Raw genomic sequence first — 20,119 nt, 5'->3', positions numbered from 1 at the left:
CGTGCTCATAAAACATTACCAAAAAAAAAAAAACAAAAAATTTGAAGCCGGTAGTTAAACCTCTTTTAATCAAACAATAATCAACAATTTTGTACACATTTATAGAAAAAACAACGTTTAAAGGAAGGATTACCTTGAATCACTTTATGGAGCGACATTTCGAAGTTGGACGAGGCTGTTCGCATGCAGCCAAAATAGGCGAAATTATGCGAATGTGAGTCCCATTGATACTAATCACTACTCCTGGGAATCCTCTTTTAGATTAAAATAAAATTTTTGCTGTTTGGGTTTTAATCCACTTCTCACAAATATGCTCCTCATTAATATCTAAAACCAGTCGCAACACCATAATCATTTCCACAGTAGTTTTGATAGCTGCCATAAGCAAGGAATCTGAGTGTGGCGCATAATTTTAAAATAGGGGTACATCCTTCCCTCGAAAGCGTTTGCAGAAATGTTTCTTAATTGTGTTTAGTAATGAGTAAAATAACTTCATTTGAAGCTCATGATTTGTCACTTAAACATTTTCTTACTTGATGCTAGGTAGTTCCAAGGGGTTGGAATGATCACGCGAATGTTTTCCGTATTCGCGACATGTCAATCACCAACATTTTCGCCATTATAAACTAGATTGGATATCATATAATATCTTGTAATAACAAAATCACTTTTGCAAATGCTTAAATTTCCGCCAGAAATTGATCAGCTGTTCATTTATCTGTCAAATTATCACTTTCTTAGGTTGGCAACACCAATTCAACTTCAACTGAAATAAGTTGTAATTCGTAATACCAAACAGGAGTTGAGTTGTCTGAAAGTTGAGTTGTTTTAATTGCAACCCAATTAAGTTGAGTTGTAAACGGTAATAGGGGCATATGTTTCGGGAGCCATAACTCCAAGAAAAAATAACAGATCGTAATAAAATTGGGTACACAAATTTTCCCTACAGTAGAAAATATTTCTAGAAAAAATGGACGGGATCGGTTAAAGAACACGGCAATTTAGATTTAAAACAAGTTTAAAAGGGTCGTAGATTAGAATAATAAGCAATAACTTAGCAAAAAATAGTTTTGAATCAATGATATTTCATTTATCAAGTTTTATTGTAAGAGGAAATGGGGAGACATTTTGTTTTTTAAACGGGCGGTGCCACATGTTATGTACAAAAGTAATTTATCTGAAATGAAATGTACAACTGAAGCTCACGCTGAGTATATAATGTTCGGTTACACCCGAACTTAGACACCTTTAGTTGTTTTATTTTGTTTTAAATCCGCATTCCTTAATTTTGTTTTCATACTCACCAATTATCGAAGGAAAAAATATATATGTATGTATATAGTATTACAACTTTTTGGATCGTAATATCTCAGAAATGGTGGCTCGTAGGTGTTTTTTGCAGATAAATTTATGATCTTCAATTTTTGTTTATAAACTTTTACGATGAAACATACTGAAAATCTCGAATTTCTTGACCATTGACCTTGAATAAAAAATTTTCAACACACTGTCATGGTGAGGAGTTTCATAATTTTATTTATAATTATATTTTAAACCATTTTACTGATTTTCAGCTTGGCCGCCTTGGTGTGATGGTAGCGTGCTCCGCCTACCACTCCGAGGATCCTGGGTTCAGGCCCGGGCAAAGCAACATCAAAATTTTAGAAACAAGTTTTTTCAATTAGAAGAAAATTTTTCTAAGCGGTGTTTGGCAAGCATTCCGAGTGTATTTCTGCCATGAAAAGCTTCTCAGTTAAAACGCATCTACCTGGCACATGCCGTTCGGAGCCGGCATAGAAATAAGTAGGTCCCATCCCGCCAATTTGTAGGGAAAATTAAAAAAGAAGCACGACGCAAATTGGAAGATAGGTCCGACCTAAAATCTCTTCGTAGGTTAACGCGCCTTGCATTTATATATATATTTGTTTATTTATTTTAACTTTTTGCATTACTTCTCTTATTTTTTGGTCAAATTTCACTGGAATATATTGTCTTCTTAACGATATTAGAAGTGACCAGCCTGATTCCCAGACACCTGCCATAGGGGCTTTGGCCAGACAATTTTAATACCAAATTTCAAAAATAGTTTAAAGAAAAATTATTGAAGTATATTAATAACAAAAACGAGTATTACTTGGGCCTTTTTATTCTTTTTTGCTTTCTCACTGCATTAACGAAGATGTGCGGCCGATTTTTTTTATTAATAAAAAATCTAAGATCTGTTGATTCTTTAAAAAGTTTCCATCAAAGTCGATAACTTTATACCAACAAAACGATTATTGTTAATTCTCCTAATACATTGATGTTTAGGTAAATAATTCAACTGTAACACCCACCAGTGTAAGCATGTTGACATCAACTAGTGCTGTTGGTAACGTTGGCGGTAATCCTACAGTTTCAATATCGATTACGTCCTCAGCAGCTATTACACAGCAAACAACAAATACAACGCAACAACAACCAACGACAATGGCCGGTGTGCCAGCTACGGCGGTAACAACACAAAGTTCCAATAGTCTGACGTTGCCGCCTGTGACCACACCCACATCACAGCTAAATGCAGCGTGTAGTGGAGCACAATGTAAGCAGAATGATCGAAAGTAGGATGAGGGGGTTATTAACAGAGAAGGCAATCGATAAATGAGATACGCTAACGAATAGTACAGCAGGAACTAGTAATCGATATATTAGCATAAAAAGTTTTAATTTACATATTAACAAAAGTGAATACTGTGACTATCGATTATTACAATATCAATCTATATTTTTCCGATTTGACTATTCAAAACTCATACAATTTCCATAGCTTTCGAAAGTTTTTGTATATATCCTCATTAATTTATCGAAATTATAATTAAAACATTGGATTATATACAGAAGTCAGATCTCAATATTTTATAAATCGCTAACAAAAATCGATTTATCGTTTAATGCTGAATACGATTCTATACAATTTATTTAGAACACATTTTTCATGTGCTTAAAATAATACATATTTATCGTTATTAAACAATCGATGGGAATTTTCAATGCGCATTTTTTTCCAATCACTTAGTAAGTAAACAATTTAGATTCGATAGAATTTAATATCGCATCGATTATTATTAATAAGTTCAACATGAACTTAGCGGCGTGCATTGAATTTGAAAAAGCCAGTACATATAAAAAAAAAATTGGCGAAAAAGCTCCTTTATTGGCTAAAAATATTGAAATCAAATTTTTTGTTTTTTTTTACAATGGATAATTTTACTCTTTTGTATGCAAGTAATGGAAATTACGTAATGCCAGGTAATTTGAATCGGTTTGCCTTCTCTGCAGTGCAGTTTTCAAAAACAATTTTTTTTCACTAAAACCACACCTTATACTTTTACCTCTTTCTTTGCCATGCCAACGTCTCACGTCACCCGTTTTACAAACCCCTCGTAAATGTTATTTGTAATGCGTGTTTCGTCCAACGTACAGTGAGTGTTACACCCACCACTGCGGCAACGACGCTTGCAGGTGCAGCGACAGATGCAACCATGCCTGCTGTTGCTTTACAAAACAACAACAGTAGCAAAACAACGCTAACACCAACTTCGGTTGGCAACAGCGCACACAATACTATCGTCGGTGCATCAAGAATGGGTGGCATTCTTGCCGCACCCACGGCATCTACTGGAGCTACGACGGCAATAAGCAACAGCGGCACTGCTGGCAGCATCAGCGGTAGCAATGGACCCAATGACATGACAATGTCGACGGGTTCCAATACTGCCGCCATGCATGTCGCCCCATCTGCAAGTGCAGCAGCAGCAGCATCGTTGACTGGCTCACTACTTACCACATCACAAACGAATAGCAATAATAGCAACAGTAGTAGCAGCAATTCGAGCGGCGGCAGCAGTAATAACAACAACAACAACACTACCACTACCACAAACATTGGTGGCATACGAGTTGCCAGCAATTTACACAAACTGCCGCCGACGACGTCGATGGATGTTGCCGATGCGGCCGGTATTGCCGGTTTAGGATTGGGCACACTCTCCGCTGCGAGCGTGGCCAATGCTGTGGGTATGTCGACGGTTGGTGGTCTTTTCCCATCAGTCCCAGCTGTTGTGAGTGCGCCTTCATCAGTCGCAACGGTGGCACCCACGGCTGCAACTTCGCTACTAACTGCTGGTCTTAAGCAAATTCCCCAATTTGACGATCCCGTTGAACAGTCGCTGGCGTCGTTGGAACAACCGCTTCTCACGGCTGCAGCGGGCAAAAGCGTAGCTGACAATTTCCTAATGAATGCACACCTGATGCAGCACCCACAACAACATCAAACGCAATCTCTCGCACATGGTGGTGGTAGTCATGGAGGTCAAAATACTTCGGCGGCGCAACAAGCTTTTGGTAATTTACAGACACAACAACAACCGCAGCAGCAAATTGCGCAACATTCGCACGCTAGCAATCATCACATGGAGCTAATGTCCGAGCTGCTGTCGAAGGGCGCAGCGGATAACGTTGCTGGAATGAATGGCAATCATTTTCCACTAATGCAATTGGGTCTCGGCGAAGGTCTTAATAATCGCATTAGCACTATGGCAGCAGCGGTAGCCGCTCAACAACTACAGCAAGCCATGGTGCATCAGCAGCAACAGCAGCATCATCAACAGCAGCAACACGCTCATAATAATGGTTATAATAGCGCTGCGGATCGTGCATTAGATAGTCTAACATTGGCCGGTTTGGGTTTGTCTCATGCCGGTGGCGCTGGTACTGGCTCAATTTTCGACGGATTGCCATCAATGGGTGGCAGTCACAATGACTTTCTCGCCGCTATGATGATGGGTACTGGTGCAACGGGCATGCCTGGCAACTTGTCGATATCTGGTAATAAAAAAGATGCTGCAAATGCACTGGGCTTGAGCGATCATCATCAGATGGCGCAACAACCCTTACAACACAATAAATTATTGATAACGCCCAAGCCCATAGAATCAATGATGCCTAGTCCGCCGGAGAAGAAGCAACAAGTTGCACCACCGCTACAATCTCCATCCGATTTGAAAATCCCCAGTTCGATGAGTTTGGGCAGTTCTAGTAACTTAGGCTCAAATCAACAGAATTTCGCGCAAGCTTTTAAATCGGCACATGAGCAAAATCTTAAAAATGCGAGTTCATGGTCATCGCTCGCTTCGGCCAGTTCACCACAGAATACACCTACTTCAAATAAGCCCAAACCCGCCATGGATTCATTTCAACAATTCCGCAATAAAGCCAAAGAGAAGGCAGATCGTCTGAAATTGTTGGAAGCTGCCGAAAAGGAGCAAAAACGTCAAAAGGAAGCCGCCGAAAAGGAGCAACAACGTAAGCATCATAAACAGCCGACGGGTGCGATTGGTGTTGGTGCTGGTGTGGGTGGCGGTGTGACAGGTAATGGAAGTAGCACGAATAGCATTGCCGGATCCAATGTTATAGCTGTTCCTGTTAGCGCGTTTGTTGGCAATGTTGGCGTTGTAGGCAATACAAGTGTTGCGGGTGTCGGCGCTGGTCATCATGGCGCTGTTTCATCAGCTGCACTATCACAGTCCGCGCACTCGCATGGACATTCACATGGACACAGCAGTCATGGTCACGGACATGCAGTAAGCAGTAGCGGTGGCGCGCATATGCATGCGGCGGCAGCTGATGTTAGCATGGAAAGTGGCAGGTGAGTAGATTTAAATAATTGACAAGCATGATTTTGATACTAATTAAAATTTTTGTATTTCTTGCTTTGTTGTAGAAAAAGTGTCCATGATGCCAGTCAAGTGCAGAACTCGCGCGTAGACGATATCAAAGCGTCGCCCCAGGGTAGCGGTTCACCAGCCGGTACCGCACAGCAATCGCCACAAGATCGTGCTGCAGCAAGACGTGCAGAATTACGCAGACTTGAACAAGAGCGACGAAGACGTGAAGCGGTAAGAATGTTATACTTTTTTTGTGTTTAGATTTTGTCTACCACACTGAAGATCATGGGTTCAAGCCCCGGACAAAGTAACATCGAAAATTGAGAGAAAAGTTTTTTATTTAGAAAAAGGGGTTTTTAAGCGGGGTCGCCCCTCGGCAGTGATTCGACAAGCGTGTATTTCTGCCATGAAAAGCTTCTCAGTGATGCCGTTGGGAGTCGGCGTAAAACATAAAACTTTACAGGACCCACGCCTTTCCTGCAACTTTCGCCTTCCCTTAGTTTCGTCCAATCTGTTTGGAACGTCTAAGGTGAAAGCTTCGAGGGATGCTCCATTTTTAGCTAGCTCATCCGCTTTTTTCCCATTCATTCCCACATGAAAAGGGACCCAGTATAGATGTATGTATTTGTGTATAGATGTATGCTTCTCCCTATCCCGATTATTTCCAGGAATTGCTTACGCTCTAACAGACTTATAGATGTTGTGCCATGAGAGATGTTTGACTTAATTTATGCTTGGCTGTCAATATAAAAGTTGACACCACTTCCAGTGTTTCTACTGCTTTGGTTAAGGCTGCTACTACCGCGTGGAAAACACTTCAGGGATCTGGCAGCTTGCAGGATATGTTTATTTCCGAATCAGTTCAGTATACCGCAGACCGTACTCCCTCTATTACATTGAAACAATCAGTGTACACGTCGCCTAGTCTGAGACTTAAGCACCCCTGTGCATCTATTCACCTCTATTGTTTCTCTAAAAGACACTGCGAAATTATTAAAAAAATATATATATACTTCTAAACCGTGCCTTGAAAGCACTACAATAGCCATGTTTTTTTTTACACGCGTTTACGTTTACGTTTACGTTTGCACGTAAAAAAAAACGCTTATCCTCGCTTAGATAACGCTTAGGAGACCCATCTAGCGGCAGTGGTTAAGTAACTACACCTTTTCCAGTTTAAGTTCAGAAAATTACTATTCAAGTTCAGAATTTCCAATTTAAATTCAGAAATTTACAATTCAAGTTCAGAATTTTCAATTCAAGTTCAGAAAATTACAATTCAAGTTCAGAAATTCCAATTTAAATTCAGAAATTTTTTTTTCTTTGTTGATAACAGCATTCAGATTAATACAGATTTTCTAAAAAAAACTTATTTTTGTACGAGAAGATAGTTTAATTGTTTTTAATAAAATTTGCCATCAATTGTTGTGAGAGTAAATTACTACAATAAAATGAGAAAAAAAGAATAATAAAGGAAATAAAGGAATAAAATGGAAGAAAAATAAAAAAGAATTAAAAAATTAAAAGGCATAAGTTATACAATATAACGTAATATTAATTATAATTACCCAAAGTAAAAGCCAAAAAAAAAAAAAAATATTTTAAATACATCCGAACCTAGAAATAGGAGCGTTTGGTGCTTATTGATCACATTGAATCCCTCTAACTTAACAAAATAGTATATGTCAAAAGGAGACAGCGCGATCAAAAAAGCGCCCAACGCTCCAATCCAGGTTTCGGCGATACTCATAACAAAGAAGTTGCCATATTAAAGTTATATATTAAAATTAAAATTATTAAGAAGTAGCTGTTTGACTTTCGTTTTCAAGCATTGGAGATTTCTAGCATTTTTTATTTCGTCCGGAAGCTTATTAAATAATTTTACTTCGTCCGGAAGCTTATTAAATAATTTTACACCATAGTGCCTTAAGGATTTCGCACTTCTCTCCGTTCGAAAGAATCGCGGTCTTATGTTCGACCTAGTTCGTAGCGCGTGTTCGAGATTTGGTTCCTCTGGAACAGATAAATTATGTTTAATTAAATTATTTTTAACTTTGTAAAATGCTTCCAAAGTTTGCAATATAGCATATTTCCGAATATCCAACCTGTTTTGATATAAGAGCTCGCTTGGCGTTCCTCTAGGCAAATGCAAAATATTTTTTATAACTTTATTTTGTATTCTCTGAATTTTATTTGTAAGTTGCTCAGAGCAGTTAGTTATTCCATATAGGGTTCAAATAATGTATTTTGGACATGAACACATAGTTGTATAGAAGCCATAAATGTTTTTGTGGAATCACTTTACGATTTCTATAAATAGCGAAATTTAGCGGTAATAATTTCATTTTAATTCTGTTTATGTGTTCTCGCCAGCTTAAATTTGCGTCAAATCAAATGACAAGGTATTTTAATGTATCGAACCTCGATATGAAACTACCATCTAGATCAGCGATGGGCAAAACGGCTCGTATAAGCCTTTTGCTCATACGGGCACGCTTTGCACATTTAAGTGCTTGGTGAGGGACAATCAAGTGCATGTATGTGGGGCGAAGAACACAGGAAGAGCATAATATACAAACACACATAAGATTGATAAAGAGAGAGTATTTGGCCTTATACATATGTGAAAAATAGAGCTGCCACCGCTCTTATTATGTTCAAATTATTAAGCGTTTTAGGATAAACTAGCCTTTACCGGCGGCTTCGCTCGCACTAAAGGCCACAAATATGTAATGTCGCTTTTGTGATTCACAACTCGAAGTGAATTTTCAGTTGTAATTTTAAAAGTTCCTTTATGATTCAAATCATAAACAAAGCAAGTTTTATAATTAGAAAAATGGTCGCCGTAAATTAAATACACATGCAACACATGCTCCAATAATTTTTGCAGTGTGGATTTAACGATATATGTATGTGAGCTGAAGAAATTTGAAAATTCCTTCATAATTTTAAATTTATAAATGAAAGCAGTTTTGTTTATAATAAAACTGGTAAAATTAGTCGTTGTTTATGCGATTGGTACCTTTTTTTAATTGTAAACTGTTACATTTCTCTCTAGGCTCACGGCAACACTGCCAACAAGTCTGAAAAGGGTTTCGTTTTCCCACGATTGTATACGAAACGTGCATTAGTACGTTTTTCTACTACTACTTCCTCTAATGCTACTACTTAAAAAAACTTTTTTAAATACTTTTATGTATATGTTGCAAAATGAATCGGCTTGCATATAATTAAATGCATGTGAAGGCGAAATGAATGTCAATAATTCACTGCTGAACATAAAGTCGACTTCAGTCTATGGTTATTCCGTTTTTCGTATTTTTTGTCAAAAAATTTATGTTTTTGTTTTCGTACTATTGCAACACAGTTTGGGAATTGGTTTTCGAGGTTGAGAGAGAATATTTTCATTTCAGTTTTTTAGTGTTTCCGCAACCTTCTTGTGATGAATATCGTTTGAGACAAAGCGTACGATATTTCCAATGTATCTTTTTACTCCCCTAACACCCCAAAACACACAAACGTCTCACCTAGCACTCGCTGGCACTGAAACTGATTTAGGAGCCGAAAATAGGCCCATCCCTGATCTAGATGAACTTCTTTCAGATCATGAATGCTAGGGATAACCCTGTAGTTGTTGAAAATTATGAAATTGGTTTTGGCTAAGTTCATTTTCAATAAATTTCGTTCGAACCATTGGGATATAATCTTTAGATCCTCTTGTATATAGATTAAAAGCTCATCAAGACTATCAGAAGCATACAGGAAAGTTCCGTCATCAGCATAGAAATTGCGGCATACCCTTTAAATTAAGCTTTAAAATGTTATTAATATATATTAAAAATAAGGTGGCTGCCAATTTGGATCCTCGTGGCACACCTGTTCTAATGGTTTTGATTGAGCTTTTGCAGTTTTTGATTTCTACATATTGTTTTCTGCCAATGAGAAAGCTTTCAAAGAGTTTAATTGCAATGCCATCAACCCCCAACTCCCTTAGTTGTTCTATCATGATTGAAAGATTCACTGAGTCAAAGGCTTTGCTGAGGTCAATTGTCAACATTCCAACATACTTTTTTTTATCTAAATTTTCATAAATAAACTCGGTGCAGTTGATACAAGCAGATAGCGTGCTAGATTTTTCCGTAAATCCAAACTGATTATCGCTGATTATTTCGTTAGATATAATACATTGTTTTAATCTATTTAATAAAATATTTTCAAATACCTTTTCAATCGTACTCAATTTCGTTATTGGCCTATAGTTTGAGCAGACCTCCTTATTTCCACTCTTGTACATTGGAACTACTGATCCGATTTTCAACTCTTCTGGATACTGACCACATTGAAAACATTCGTTAATGAAATTTTAGATAACATACCAGACAATTCTTCTTTATATTTTTGTACCAATCCGACTGAAATGCCATCCGGACCATTGGCCGACTTTGGGTTAAGGGTAGTGATTGCATCTCTTACTTCTTCAAAATCACACTGACTTAAAACAAAAGGATGTGTTATTCCATCTACAGGCTCAGGGGAGTACTCAAAATTTCCTGGCGTTTTTATAATATGTATAAAATAATGATTTAAAGCATCTGCTATTTCCGCTGGTGTTGTAAGAACTTTATCATTATAATATATTTGCGTGATAGCTAGAGGCGATACATTAGTTTGTCTATATATAAGCTGATTTAAAACTCTCCACGTCTTCGCACTGGATTGAATATTATCTTCAATTTGTCTCCCATAAAATTGTCTTCGCGCATTATTATATCCGACGCACGAGATGTGCATATTTGCTTTAATTAATTTTACTGTCAAAAAGCTACTTCCTTCTTATTCAATTACAGATACGAGAGAAGATGGAACTGTTTTGTGTACGAAAATTGCGCACCCTCCTGCTCTATTTGATATTCGATTTGCAAAATAAGCAGTATAATCTTTCAAGTTGAAATACATATTTTCATTTTCGTATATCCAAATTTCGCTTACCGCAACTACATGAACAGTTCTACCCTCCGTTGTATTCTGTTGTATCAGCATATCAAGGTCATTCAGCTTATTTCTAATACTTTGAATATATAGATACATTATATTAATATTTTTATAATTATTGCTAAAAATCAATTTATTTAAATCATATTTCACATTGATATCAAGTGCTGCATTAACAGCATCCATGATTGTAGATAAAAAAGAAAAAATGTATATATATATACTTAAGTAGCTAATTACTCAAGTTTTCTCATGTCATCAATTTCTTTAATTAGTATTGCAGCAGTGTCGTTGTCTTTTCTTACAAAGACTTTCTTATCCTTCACCCACACTTATTTGTAGCTTTTTTTGTTTGCTTCTGATTTCACCTTCTTCAAGAGATCGCTAAGCTCTTTCTCCATCAGCTGATGAAAGTTTACATTATTTCCTTTCATATCAATGTCGGCAAGTATTTTGCTTACATCTATCTGCCCACCTTTCTTTCTAAATTCAAATCATTTTGTTTTTAACTCGTCGCATTTCATTTTCACAATTATGGGATGTGTTCTAAAATTCTTATTTTCATTTTGAAACACATCTACAATGCTATCATTGGTGATGTTGGCATTAACTTACTCGGCAATTTTCATGATAACCGATTTTAAGGCTATGTCTTTTATTTGTGGTAAATTAGTTATTATTAAATTGTTTTTGTTTTTTTCTTGTTTTATCTCCATCATATTACGTTCTAATGTTTTCATTTTCATTTTGACATTTTCTCCATTCGTTTTAATCTCTTTCATTTCTTTTTTTATTTGTTTGTTTTCTTCTCTTAATCGATCAATCTCTTTCTTAAGTGCATTAAAGCCATCACTTATGTAGTCTTGGGACTCTTACTTTTTTCAACGCCCGCTCTTGCACTTTAAACGGTTTGTTTAACTTTTCTATTATTGCAGTTAAGTTGACAGAAGTAGTTTCGTTGTCGCTTGAATCGCTTGAAGTTAAGTCTATTTCTTTGTTATTATGTTTTTTATTTGTTCTTGTTTTTGGCGCCATTTCTTACTTTTCTATCGCCGTATTTCGTAGTATTACTTGTTTTACCAAAATTACAATTTCTTTTTTATGTGTTTGCAAACTAACAAGCAGCAAAGAAATATGGTGCACAAATCACTTTTGCAAAAAAAAGGCACTTGAGTTTTTATGTTTTTTGTGGATTTCTAAGCTTTTAACAGCCTTTATTCACTTTAAATTTAATTGTTTTAACCAAGCTCAGCTTATTGCATCCTCTCACTTCAACTGACATTCCTTTACAATTCAAATTCAGAAAATTACAATTCAAGTTCAGAAATTCCAATTTAAATTCAGAAATTTCCAATTCGAGTTCAGAAAATTTGTGGGGTATTTTTTTTTTCATTCAATGGAAATAAATGGATGTAAGATGGTATCTATGTGTTAAGGAAGCATTGTAATCTTAACTCGTTTAAATCAATTTTGCGAGATAGCGAAGAAAAAAACTCTCGCTCATAAGGAGTAATTGCAATGCCATCCAGCTATATTCTTAGCGTCACAACCATTGATCTGCACTGAGTATGACAACAGTGATGACGAAGATATGACCACTTAAACAGTCAACGGAGCGTCCACACTCCCGGAAGTAACGTATAGGTACTGTCTGCATAGACCTTGGCGCCATATGTCAAAATATCTCAAGTTATCCGCCATCATCATCATGAATTGGCACTTAATCGCGATTTTGGCAGTTTCGTAACAAATCATTCCAGCTTTCCCTGTTTCGCGGTAACTGACGGTGATTGGGAGCACCATGAGAGGTCAGTCCAGTCTTCCTCCACCTTCGCAACTCTGTGGAGGTCTCTCCCTTCCACTGCTTTCAAACTGCGTCGTCATGCACTTGTTGGAAAGAATTATCCTCCATTTGATTTCAAGGTTCGGGATGTACACACCTTGAAGAAAACTTGAGGTACACTATACCGAAGCCACCATTTTGGCAACATGGCCAACGAAGCGTCAACACTTCCGCAAGTAACATATTAATACATATTAATTAATTAAAATAACTTTTGAAAATTAACACCCTACTTATAAATTTCTAAATTCGGACTGTCATTTTCTGAACTTGAAATGTAATTTTCTGAACTTGAATTGTAATTTTCTGACCTTGAATTGTAATGTTCTGAATTTAAATTGTAATTTCTGAACTTGAATTGGAAAATCTGAACTTGAATTGGAAATTTCTGAACTTGAAATGTAAATTTCTGAATTTAAATTGGAAATTCTGAACTTGAATTGTAATTTTCTGAGCTTGAATTGCAATTTTCTGAACTTAAACTGGAAAAGGTGTAGCTGCACAACAGGGTGTACCTAAAATCGGATACACAAACCTCTGGTGGTCATAATGTATAATGTATAGCTGAAGCAGTTGCGATGAATAGTGGACACGCATAGAATACATAGAATTAGTGTAGAGGGTGAAACATAGACACATATTTCGTTTACATCTGAGTGACCGAGCATTGCTCGGCAATCTTCGAGTATGCCGCATAACATACTTTGTTCTACATGTCATCATTAATCAAACTCTACTTTTTTATATGTACATATATGTACCTATTATATATTTTTACTTACCAATATTTGATTTCCTTAAAAATAGATTTCAAAAACATATCAAACACTAACCGAAAAATGAACTGGAATGAAAAATTTGAAATGGGTAATTCCAGCCTATAGTATAAGGGATTGTTATGACAATTAGTGAAATCGAGAACTAAGTTATTTAGATCGAGTATCTTCATGCGCCGAATTATTAATTTCAAACATTTTTTTTAGTTATACACTATGAAAATCTCACAATTTTATTACATTCCAAAAACTTGTAAGTTTCACGAATGACAACTTACTCACTTAGTTTAATTAAATGTAAACTTACTTCCCTAAGCGCCATCTGTTGGTAACTAGTTAAATGGTTAAATGTCGTTTTCAAATTGAACATATGCCTATAGTGTTCAACGGTAGCAAATTACCATGGTGAAATATCATTTTACTATGGTGAGAAATCTTTCTAATAGTAATATGTGAGAAATTGCAATTATTTTTGCCAAAAATATGCATTTAAATATATTTTGCTAGAATTTGCCCCGGTGCCTTGATACTGCATTTAAATTTTATTAGCGTGTGTGAAATTAAGAAAATTAAGTCGAATCATGTGTAAGATTTTTTTACGAATATTGTTAAAAGAATATGGGTAAGTAGAATACTATTTCGTCTAACTACCCCAACCCTAAATGGCCACCCTACTCAAAAATGTCGCTATTGTAATGCGGAGTGAAATACCTTTCGTTTGATACCCATATTGGTATATGTATCTTATGCATTTTTTTTTAATTTCGAATAGGTGGCAACCCTAAATGGCAACCCTACTCAAAAATGTCGCTATTGTAATTCGGAGTGAAATACCTTTCGTTTGATACCCATATCGGCATATCTCATGCAATTTTTTTTTAATTTCGAATAGGTGGCAACCCTAAATGGTCACCCTACTCAAAAATGTCGCTATTGTAATGCGGAGTGAAATACCTTTCGTTTGATACACATATCGGAATAGCACATGCAATTTTTTTTAATTTCGAATAGGTGGCAAACCTTGTGAAACATTCTGAGTGGCAACACCTAGGTAGAAAGTCTTAGAAGGTGATACATTATCTCTGTGCCAAATTTCATTTAAATCGGTTGGGCCGTTCCCGAGATCGTTCGGCTATACAAATATACAAGAATAGCTCGTTTAATGTTATAAGATTGGAATTTAGTAGTACAAATTTTACGCGCAACAAGTTCAGAGCTGTATTTAAAGTTTGACGATTAGCAGTCCATATAAAGTTTAAGCGTAAGCGTCTATAGATGTAAAAAAAAAAGCACGACTAATATAAATATTAATACTAACTAATTAATAAATATTGTTTTTCAGATGGCTGGCCAAATTGATATGAATATGCAAAGTGATCTGATGGCAGCCTTTGAAGAATCGCTTTAATAAATAAATAAAAATCCCAGCAAAAAAGTTCTAGAATAAACGCAATTCAAAAACTAAAAGAAAAATTTGTTAGTGCTAGCCGAAATTAATACAGGTTTGTGATCATTACTATATACATTAATAATGGAAGACGAAAGTCCAGAGAAAACAGTTGGAACAGCGAAGAGAGAAGGAAGAAAGCAATGAAGGAGTAAATGCTTGAGTATTTTGCCTACAGTTTTGGTTAATGTAGGTACAAACTAATTCCAAAGTGATTGAAGGGGTTCACGTTTACTTAAGCTTCTTAACATAATACGGCATATGTAGATTTTCTAAGAAGGAATTAAACAAACAAAATGCGGGTGTTGAAATGTTAAATACACGCAGACGCAACTGTAAATTAGATTTGACAATGAGAAAGCAGAGAGAGTAAATAATGTGCGGAGCTGTCAAATGGAATTTAAAAATGCATTAAAACGTAATTAAACAATTTTTTTTAATTAAAGTATGTAAGTTAAAGCATAATACATAAAAAACAGGACGATGTTAAAAACACAGAATGCATTAACAAAATAGAAGTTGAAATGAGAAGGAGGAGACCGAAAAGAGAAAAATGTAGCAAACATGTCTTTTTTACTATTATTATATAACAATTAAAGAGAAATAGGAGGTGTTAGTGTGCAGCAGCGGATATGTAGTACATAAAGAAAGAGGAAGGTGAAGGGTGTGCAGAATGAAGTACGTGGTGGTAGGTGAAATGTGAAGTGGAAGAAGGCAGAAAGAGAGCAACTGAAACGATTAAGATAACTAACGCTAATAATGAAACATATATATGTATATCTAGATATATACATATGTATACGTATATATATATGCATATAAATAAATTTAATGTAATGTTAGTTAATTAATGAAACATGATAATCAGTTGTAAAGATGTTGCGTAACGAGGAAAACACACACACAAAAAAAAACTATATTATATAGAAAAACAAAAAAAAAAATTTAAATAGCATTTTTTAAACAAACTTAACCAACTTTGCATATACATACACTCTTACACACACCAGCGTTTTTATGTTTACCTAATTTTGTAATATATTCTATATATATATATATGTACTATATAAATATGTTAGCTAAGAGCGGTAGTGCAACATACAGTGGGTTATTTTGCTATTGTTAGTGACAAAATCTAATGTTTGTTTTATCAACTGCGTATAGAGCTGAAGCCTCTCGAGTTCACCATGAATTTGGCGAATAAAAATTGTAATGAAAAATTCAGCAAATTACTGATATTCGGTGCGTAAAAAATTTAATGTTGGTAAAAACTCTAAGAATTAATACGAATGTAATGATGTTTTCGTTAAATGTAATTTTGGTTCTAGCTTCCCCGCAAACATTTTTGGAGCGCTTATAATTCGAATATTGCGAAATGAATACAAAATATGTGATAAATATGAGTATCAGAAATATGATTATGTAAGAATCTTTTATGACTCCGATATGATGCAAATTATGAGCCGCATGCGCGCAATGTATATTTAACAGAGAAGTTTGGAACAAATATTCATATTTTTTAATGGAAAATGTCTCGTTTGAATGAAAATTTAATATGTACATAATTGGTTAAGAGCGTTTCCTGCTTTTCTGTTCAACATGGACATATTCTTTGTTAATTTTAATTTGCCAAAACATTATAGCTCACAAGCGTAAGTGCCCCCGTCATTTTTTATGGATTTTCACCGCATGTTGTTGTTGTTGTTGTAGCGATAAGGTTGCTCCCCGAAGGCTTTGGGGAGTGTAATCGATGTGATGGTCCTTTGCCGGATAAAGATCCCGTGCGCTCCGGTACCACAGCACCATTAAGGTGCTGGCCGCACCATCTCGGGAACGATTTATGTGGCCACATTAAACCTTCAGGCCATTCCCTCCCTCTCCACCCCCAAGTTCCATGAGGAGCTTGGGGTTGCCAGAGCCTCTTCTGTTAGTGAAACAGGATTCGCCGCGGATAGGTGAGGTTGACAATTGGGTTTGGAGAAGCTATATATTGCGCTGGCAACCTAAAGGGTTGCGCTGCCCAGCCCCTTGAATCTGGTATTTTAGTCGCCTCTTACGACAGGCATACCTACCGCGGGTATATTCTGATCCCCTAACCCGCTGGGGTATTTTCACCGCATAATTTTCACCTGTTGTTGTTGTTGTAGCAATGCTTCAATTTTCACCTCAGTATGGTGGGCATATGGACACTTGCGCCTTTTTCAGAACACACTTGTCCCCAACAACGCTTTGTACATGCTTTCCTAAATTCAATGACGTTTTCAGAATGTAAAAAATGCAATTTACAAAAAAAAAAAAAAATATGCATGAAACATGTTAGATTCATAAATGGCTACGAAAAGCTTCAAAAAGGAGTATTTTCGAAGGGCGAAAAGTGTCTAAAACTAGCGATGTATGTGTCTTACAAGAATCATTTTTATCCTACATGAAATTAGGGTCATTTCGGACGACCATTGCAAGACGGGAATTGCTTCCATAACTGACTCCCAAATGAGCTCATAATGAGCGTAAATGCTCCGATTAAGGATTCCTTTTCGACTGCGAATGTTTGCTGGGATGTTTCAAAACTCTTTCAATACTAAAATAAAGCATAAAAAAGTTGTGGACTTAAAAAATAAACTAGAATTTTATTAATTTCCCTAATTTCCAAAATTTATTTATTCTAAATTTTATAACTTATTTGCAAAAAATTACATTTTTAAGTTGTTACCATGCTACAAGAGAACAAGGTAATTCTACTTTTACGTTATTTGACGTAAGCTGTGTTTGTTGTAAGTGATACGATTTGTCAAACACTGAAAAGGCATTACCCTTACACAAAATTGTTTTGGAAATTTTAAGTTTTTCGTCGGATATTTTTATTCAATTATCAAATCAAAGGATAAATATTTACTGAGCTGTTGAAAACATACACAACTAGAATTTCGCTTCCAAAATGTAAAGCAAAATATGACTTCGACACCAGATTGATTCATGCGCTGCATTCGAAAATTTGAATAAACTCCCTTTAACTAGTTCAGGTGTTAATATTGTTCAGTCTTATCAACTCAACTCCATTGTACCTGATGAATCGAGTAGTGGCAGAACTTTGTTTGGTTCGTACGCATAATTCTGAAAAGACATTAAACAGCTCTCTTTCTTCTTATATCCAAATTTTGATATCGACATCTGTCTATATCATTTCCAGCGATCTATTAGCGCCAAAGTCGAGTTTAGCTTTTTTTTTTAGAATATCAGAGTAAACCTGGAGTCTCTGTGATACCCCGTTTGAGGTTATAAATTACTTCGGATACTTTCCTAAGAAAAAGGCTAGTAGATCTGCAAACGAAAATATCGTTCGGAGACGCTAATTTTTGAGAATATGGTAGCGATGGTTTAATCAGGGACGGAAAATAATAATTATTTTTTTTTTTCGGAATCGAAAAGTCCTGGTCAAAAAATTTAAAAATTGTCCTAGGTGAAAATGTTTGAGTTCCCAGGTATCCCTATAGCAATATCATGTCGAATCATGCATCCTTTTTATTTTTCGAACTTCTTCCATAAAAGTCCACATATAAAAGTAAAATCTGTATTTTTATTTTTTAAGTCCGATAGGCTAGTTAAACTCGGACTTTTAAAAATATTTCTATTCCTATTTCTATATCTATTTTTATTTCCGGACTTTTATTTTTAAAAGTCAGAGTTTAACTAATTCTATCGGACTCAAAAAATAAAAATCCGAAAATAATTTTTATCTTGATCCAAATATATTAAAAGTCCAAAATTAATAGTTTTGCAAGGAATTATATTATAAAAGGAATAACAGTTTCGGACCCTGGTTTTAAGAGCGAATGCTAAAACTCGGTTTATGTGAAGTGAGGATATGGGCGAAGAAGAAGAGAAAGTGGAACTACCTCTCTCTATATGTATACTGGTTGTAATAGAGTTTGTGTGTTGACATATTTCAAAATGTTTCGAAAATGGTTTTCAAAAATATTTGGATATTTTTTAATAACAATTTTTCAAAACTGTAAAACAAAAGTATTTTTCATTACATTTTCATTTATTTGATCTACTGTTCTAATTCTAACCGCTATATGTACATATAAAACTTTCATTTTGTGACACTTCAAATTACCCCACTGTACGTCAGTCTGTTTGTGTGCGCACATGTGAATTTGCTAAAAAACCAAAAACAAAAAATATAAATTGACAAGGAAATTTTAAATTTTATCAAATTGGATGTAAACAAGCAGAACTTTGCATAATAACAAAAAAAAAAAAAATTATATAAAAAAATGCAACTAAATTCATGCCGCACACACTCACACATACCAGCACGCCAAATTTCAAAATACACACACATACACACTTATATATCACGTCCCTATTTACTTATTATTTAATAGCTTGCAAAAGTTTAATTGCAAAAAAAAAATCGTATACATACATATATACATATATTTACATACATATATGTATAATTAAATATTATATATATTAAACAAAAGATAATAAATAACAACAAATACAAAAACAACTACCACAACCACTACAATAATAATAAATAAATTATAGCATAAAGGCAATTCTTTCCTTTTTACAAAAACAACAAAAAATTTAAAACTTAAAACTTCATGTACTACATACATACCTACATTCATAGTTACATGCACAACAAATAGAAAAAGAAAATAATACAAAAAAACTACAAAATTTAAAGATAATTATAATGTTGATAAAAACACAAATATACATACTTACATGCATATATAAATATTAATAATAATTGGATGCAAAAAGAAACACAAAAAAAAATGAAAAAATACTGTTAAAGGAAATAAATGAAAAAAAAAAACAATAATAATAATTATAGTAATAATAAATAAAATACATACAATTTATTTAGTATTTAGTATTTAATATGAATAAAAGGAATAAAAAAATTAAAATCAAATAAAAAACACTGTGTAATTCAATGTAAATACGAGGTGTGGCAATTTCCGGGGCCTTTGCCAAGTTTTGAAGCAAAATTTTACTATCGAACTTCCCAATAGTCTCCCTTTAATTTTACACAAGGATTCTGTTTAAGTGACTTAAACTATGAACAGTTTTCGTTCGTTTGTTTCATTAGCCATTTATTGTGCTTGTAATTCTCAACTGGTTAGTGAAATAATCTAAAGACATAGTTTAAATTTTGTATCCCAAATCGGGGGTTTTCAAAGCAAAACGAGGTGGCTCAACCCGCAGCCAATACCTTGGAGCCCCCAGTGCTCGCACCCAATGAATACATACAAGTTGTAAAAGGCGCATATCGCTAAATAAAATAATATACAGCCCACTTAAATAACAAATAATATAATAACAAAAAAAATAT

The 20,119-nt window shown here is 35.0% G+C and overlaps 1 protein-coding gene across 23 annotated transcripts in view; it reads left to right on the top strand.

The window, feature by feature from the left end:
- The window catches only part of fs(1)h (female sterile (1) homeotic), a 93,808-nt gene extending 74,047 nt beyond the window's left edge, over nucleotides 1–19,761 (top strand). For all 23 annotated transcript variants that reach the window (XM_067780790.1, XM_067780788.1, XM_067780786.1 and 20 more), the window contains 4 exons: nucleotides 2,311–2,581; nucleotides 3,463–5,686; nucleotides 5,762–5,936; nucleotides 14,659–19,761. In XM_067780790.1, the coding sequence (XP_067636891.1) occupies nucleotides 2,311–2,581; nucleotides 3,463–5,686; nucleotides 5,762–5,936; nucleotides 14,659–14,724 (2,736 nt within the window). In that variant the 3' untranslated portion in view covers nucleotides 14,725–19,761. The remainder of the gene's footprint in view (nucleotides 1–2,310; nucleotides 2,582–3,462; nucleotides 5,687–5,761; nucleotides 5,937–14,658) is intronic.
- Nucleotides 19,762–20,119: the final 358 nt, after the last annotated feature.

Source organism: Eurosta solidaginis, chromosome 4, assembly GCF_040869045.1.
Source record: "Eurosta solidaginis isolate ZX-2024a chromosome 4, ASM4086904v1, whole genome shotgun sequence".
In the NCBI taxonomy this organism is placed as follows: Eukaryota; Metazoa; Arthropoda; class Insecta; order Diptera; family Tephritidae; genus Eurosta; species Eurosta solidaginis.
The sequence above is the reverse complement of the archived record's forward strand: the minus strand, read 5'-3'. Positions and strand labels throughout refer to the sequence as shown.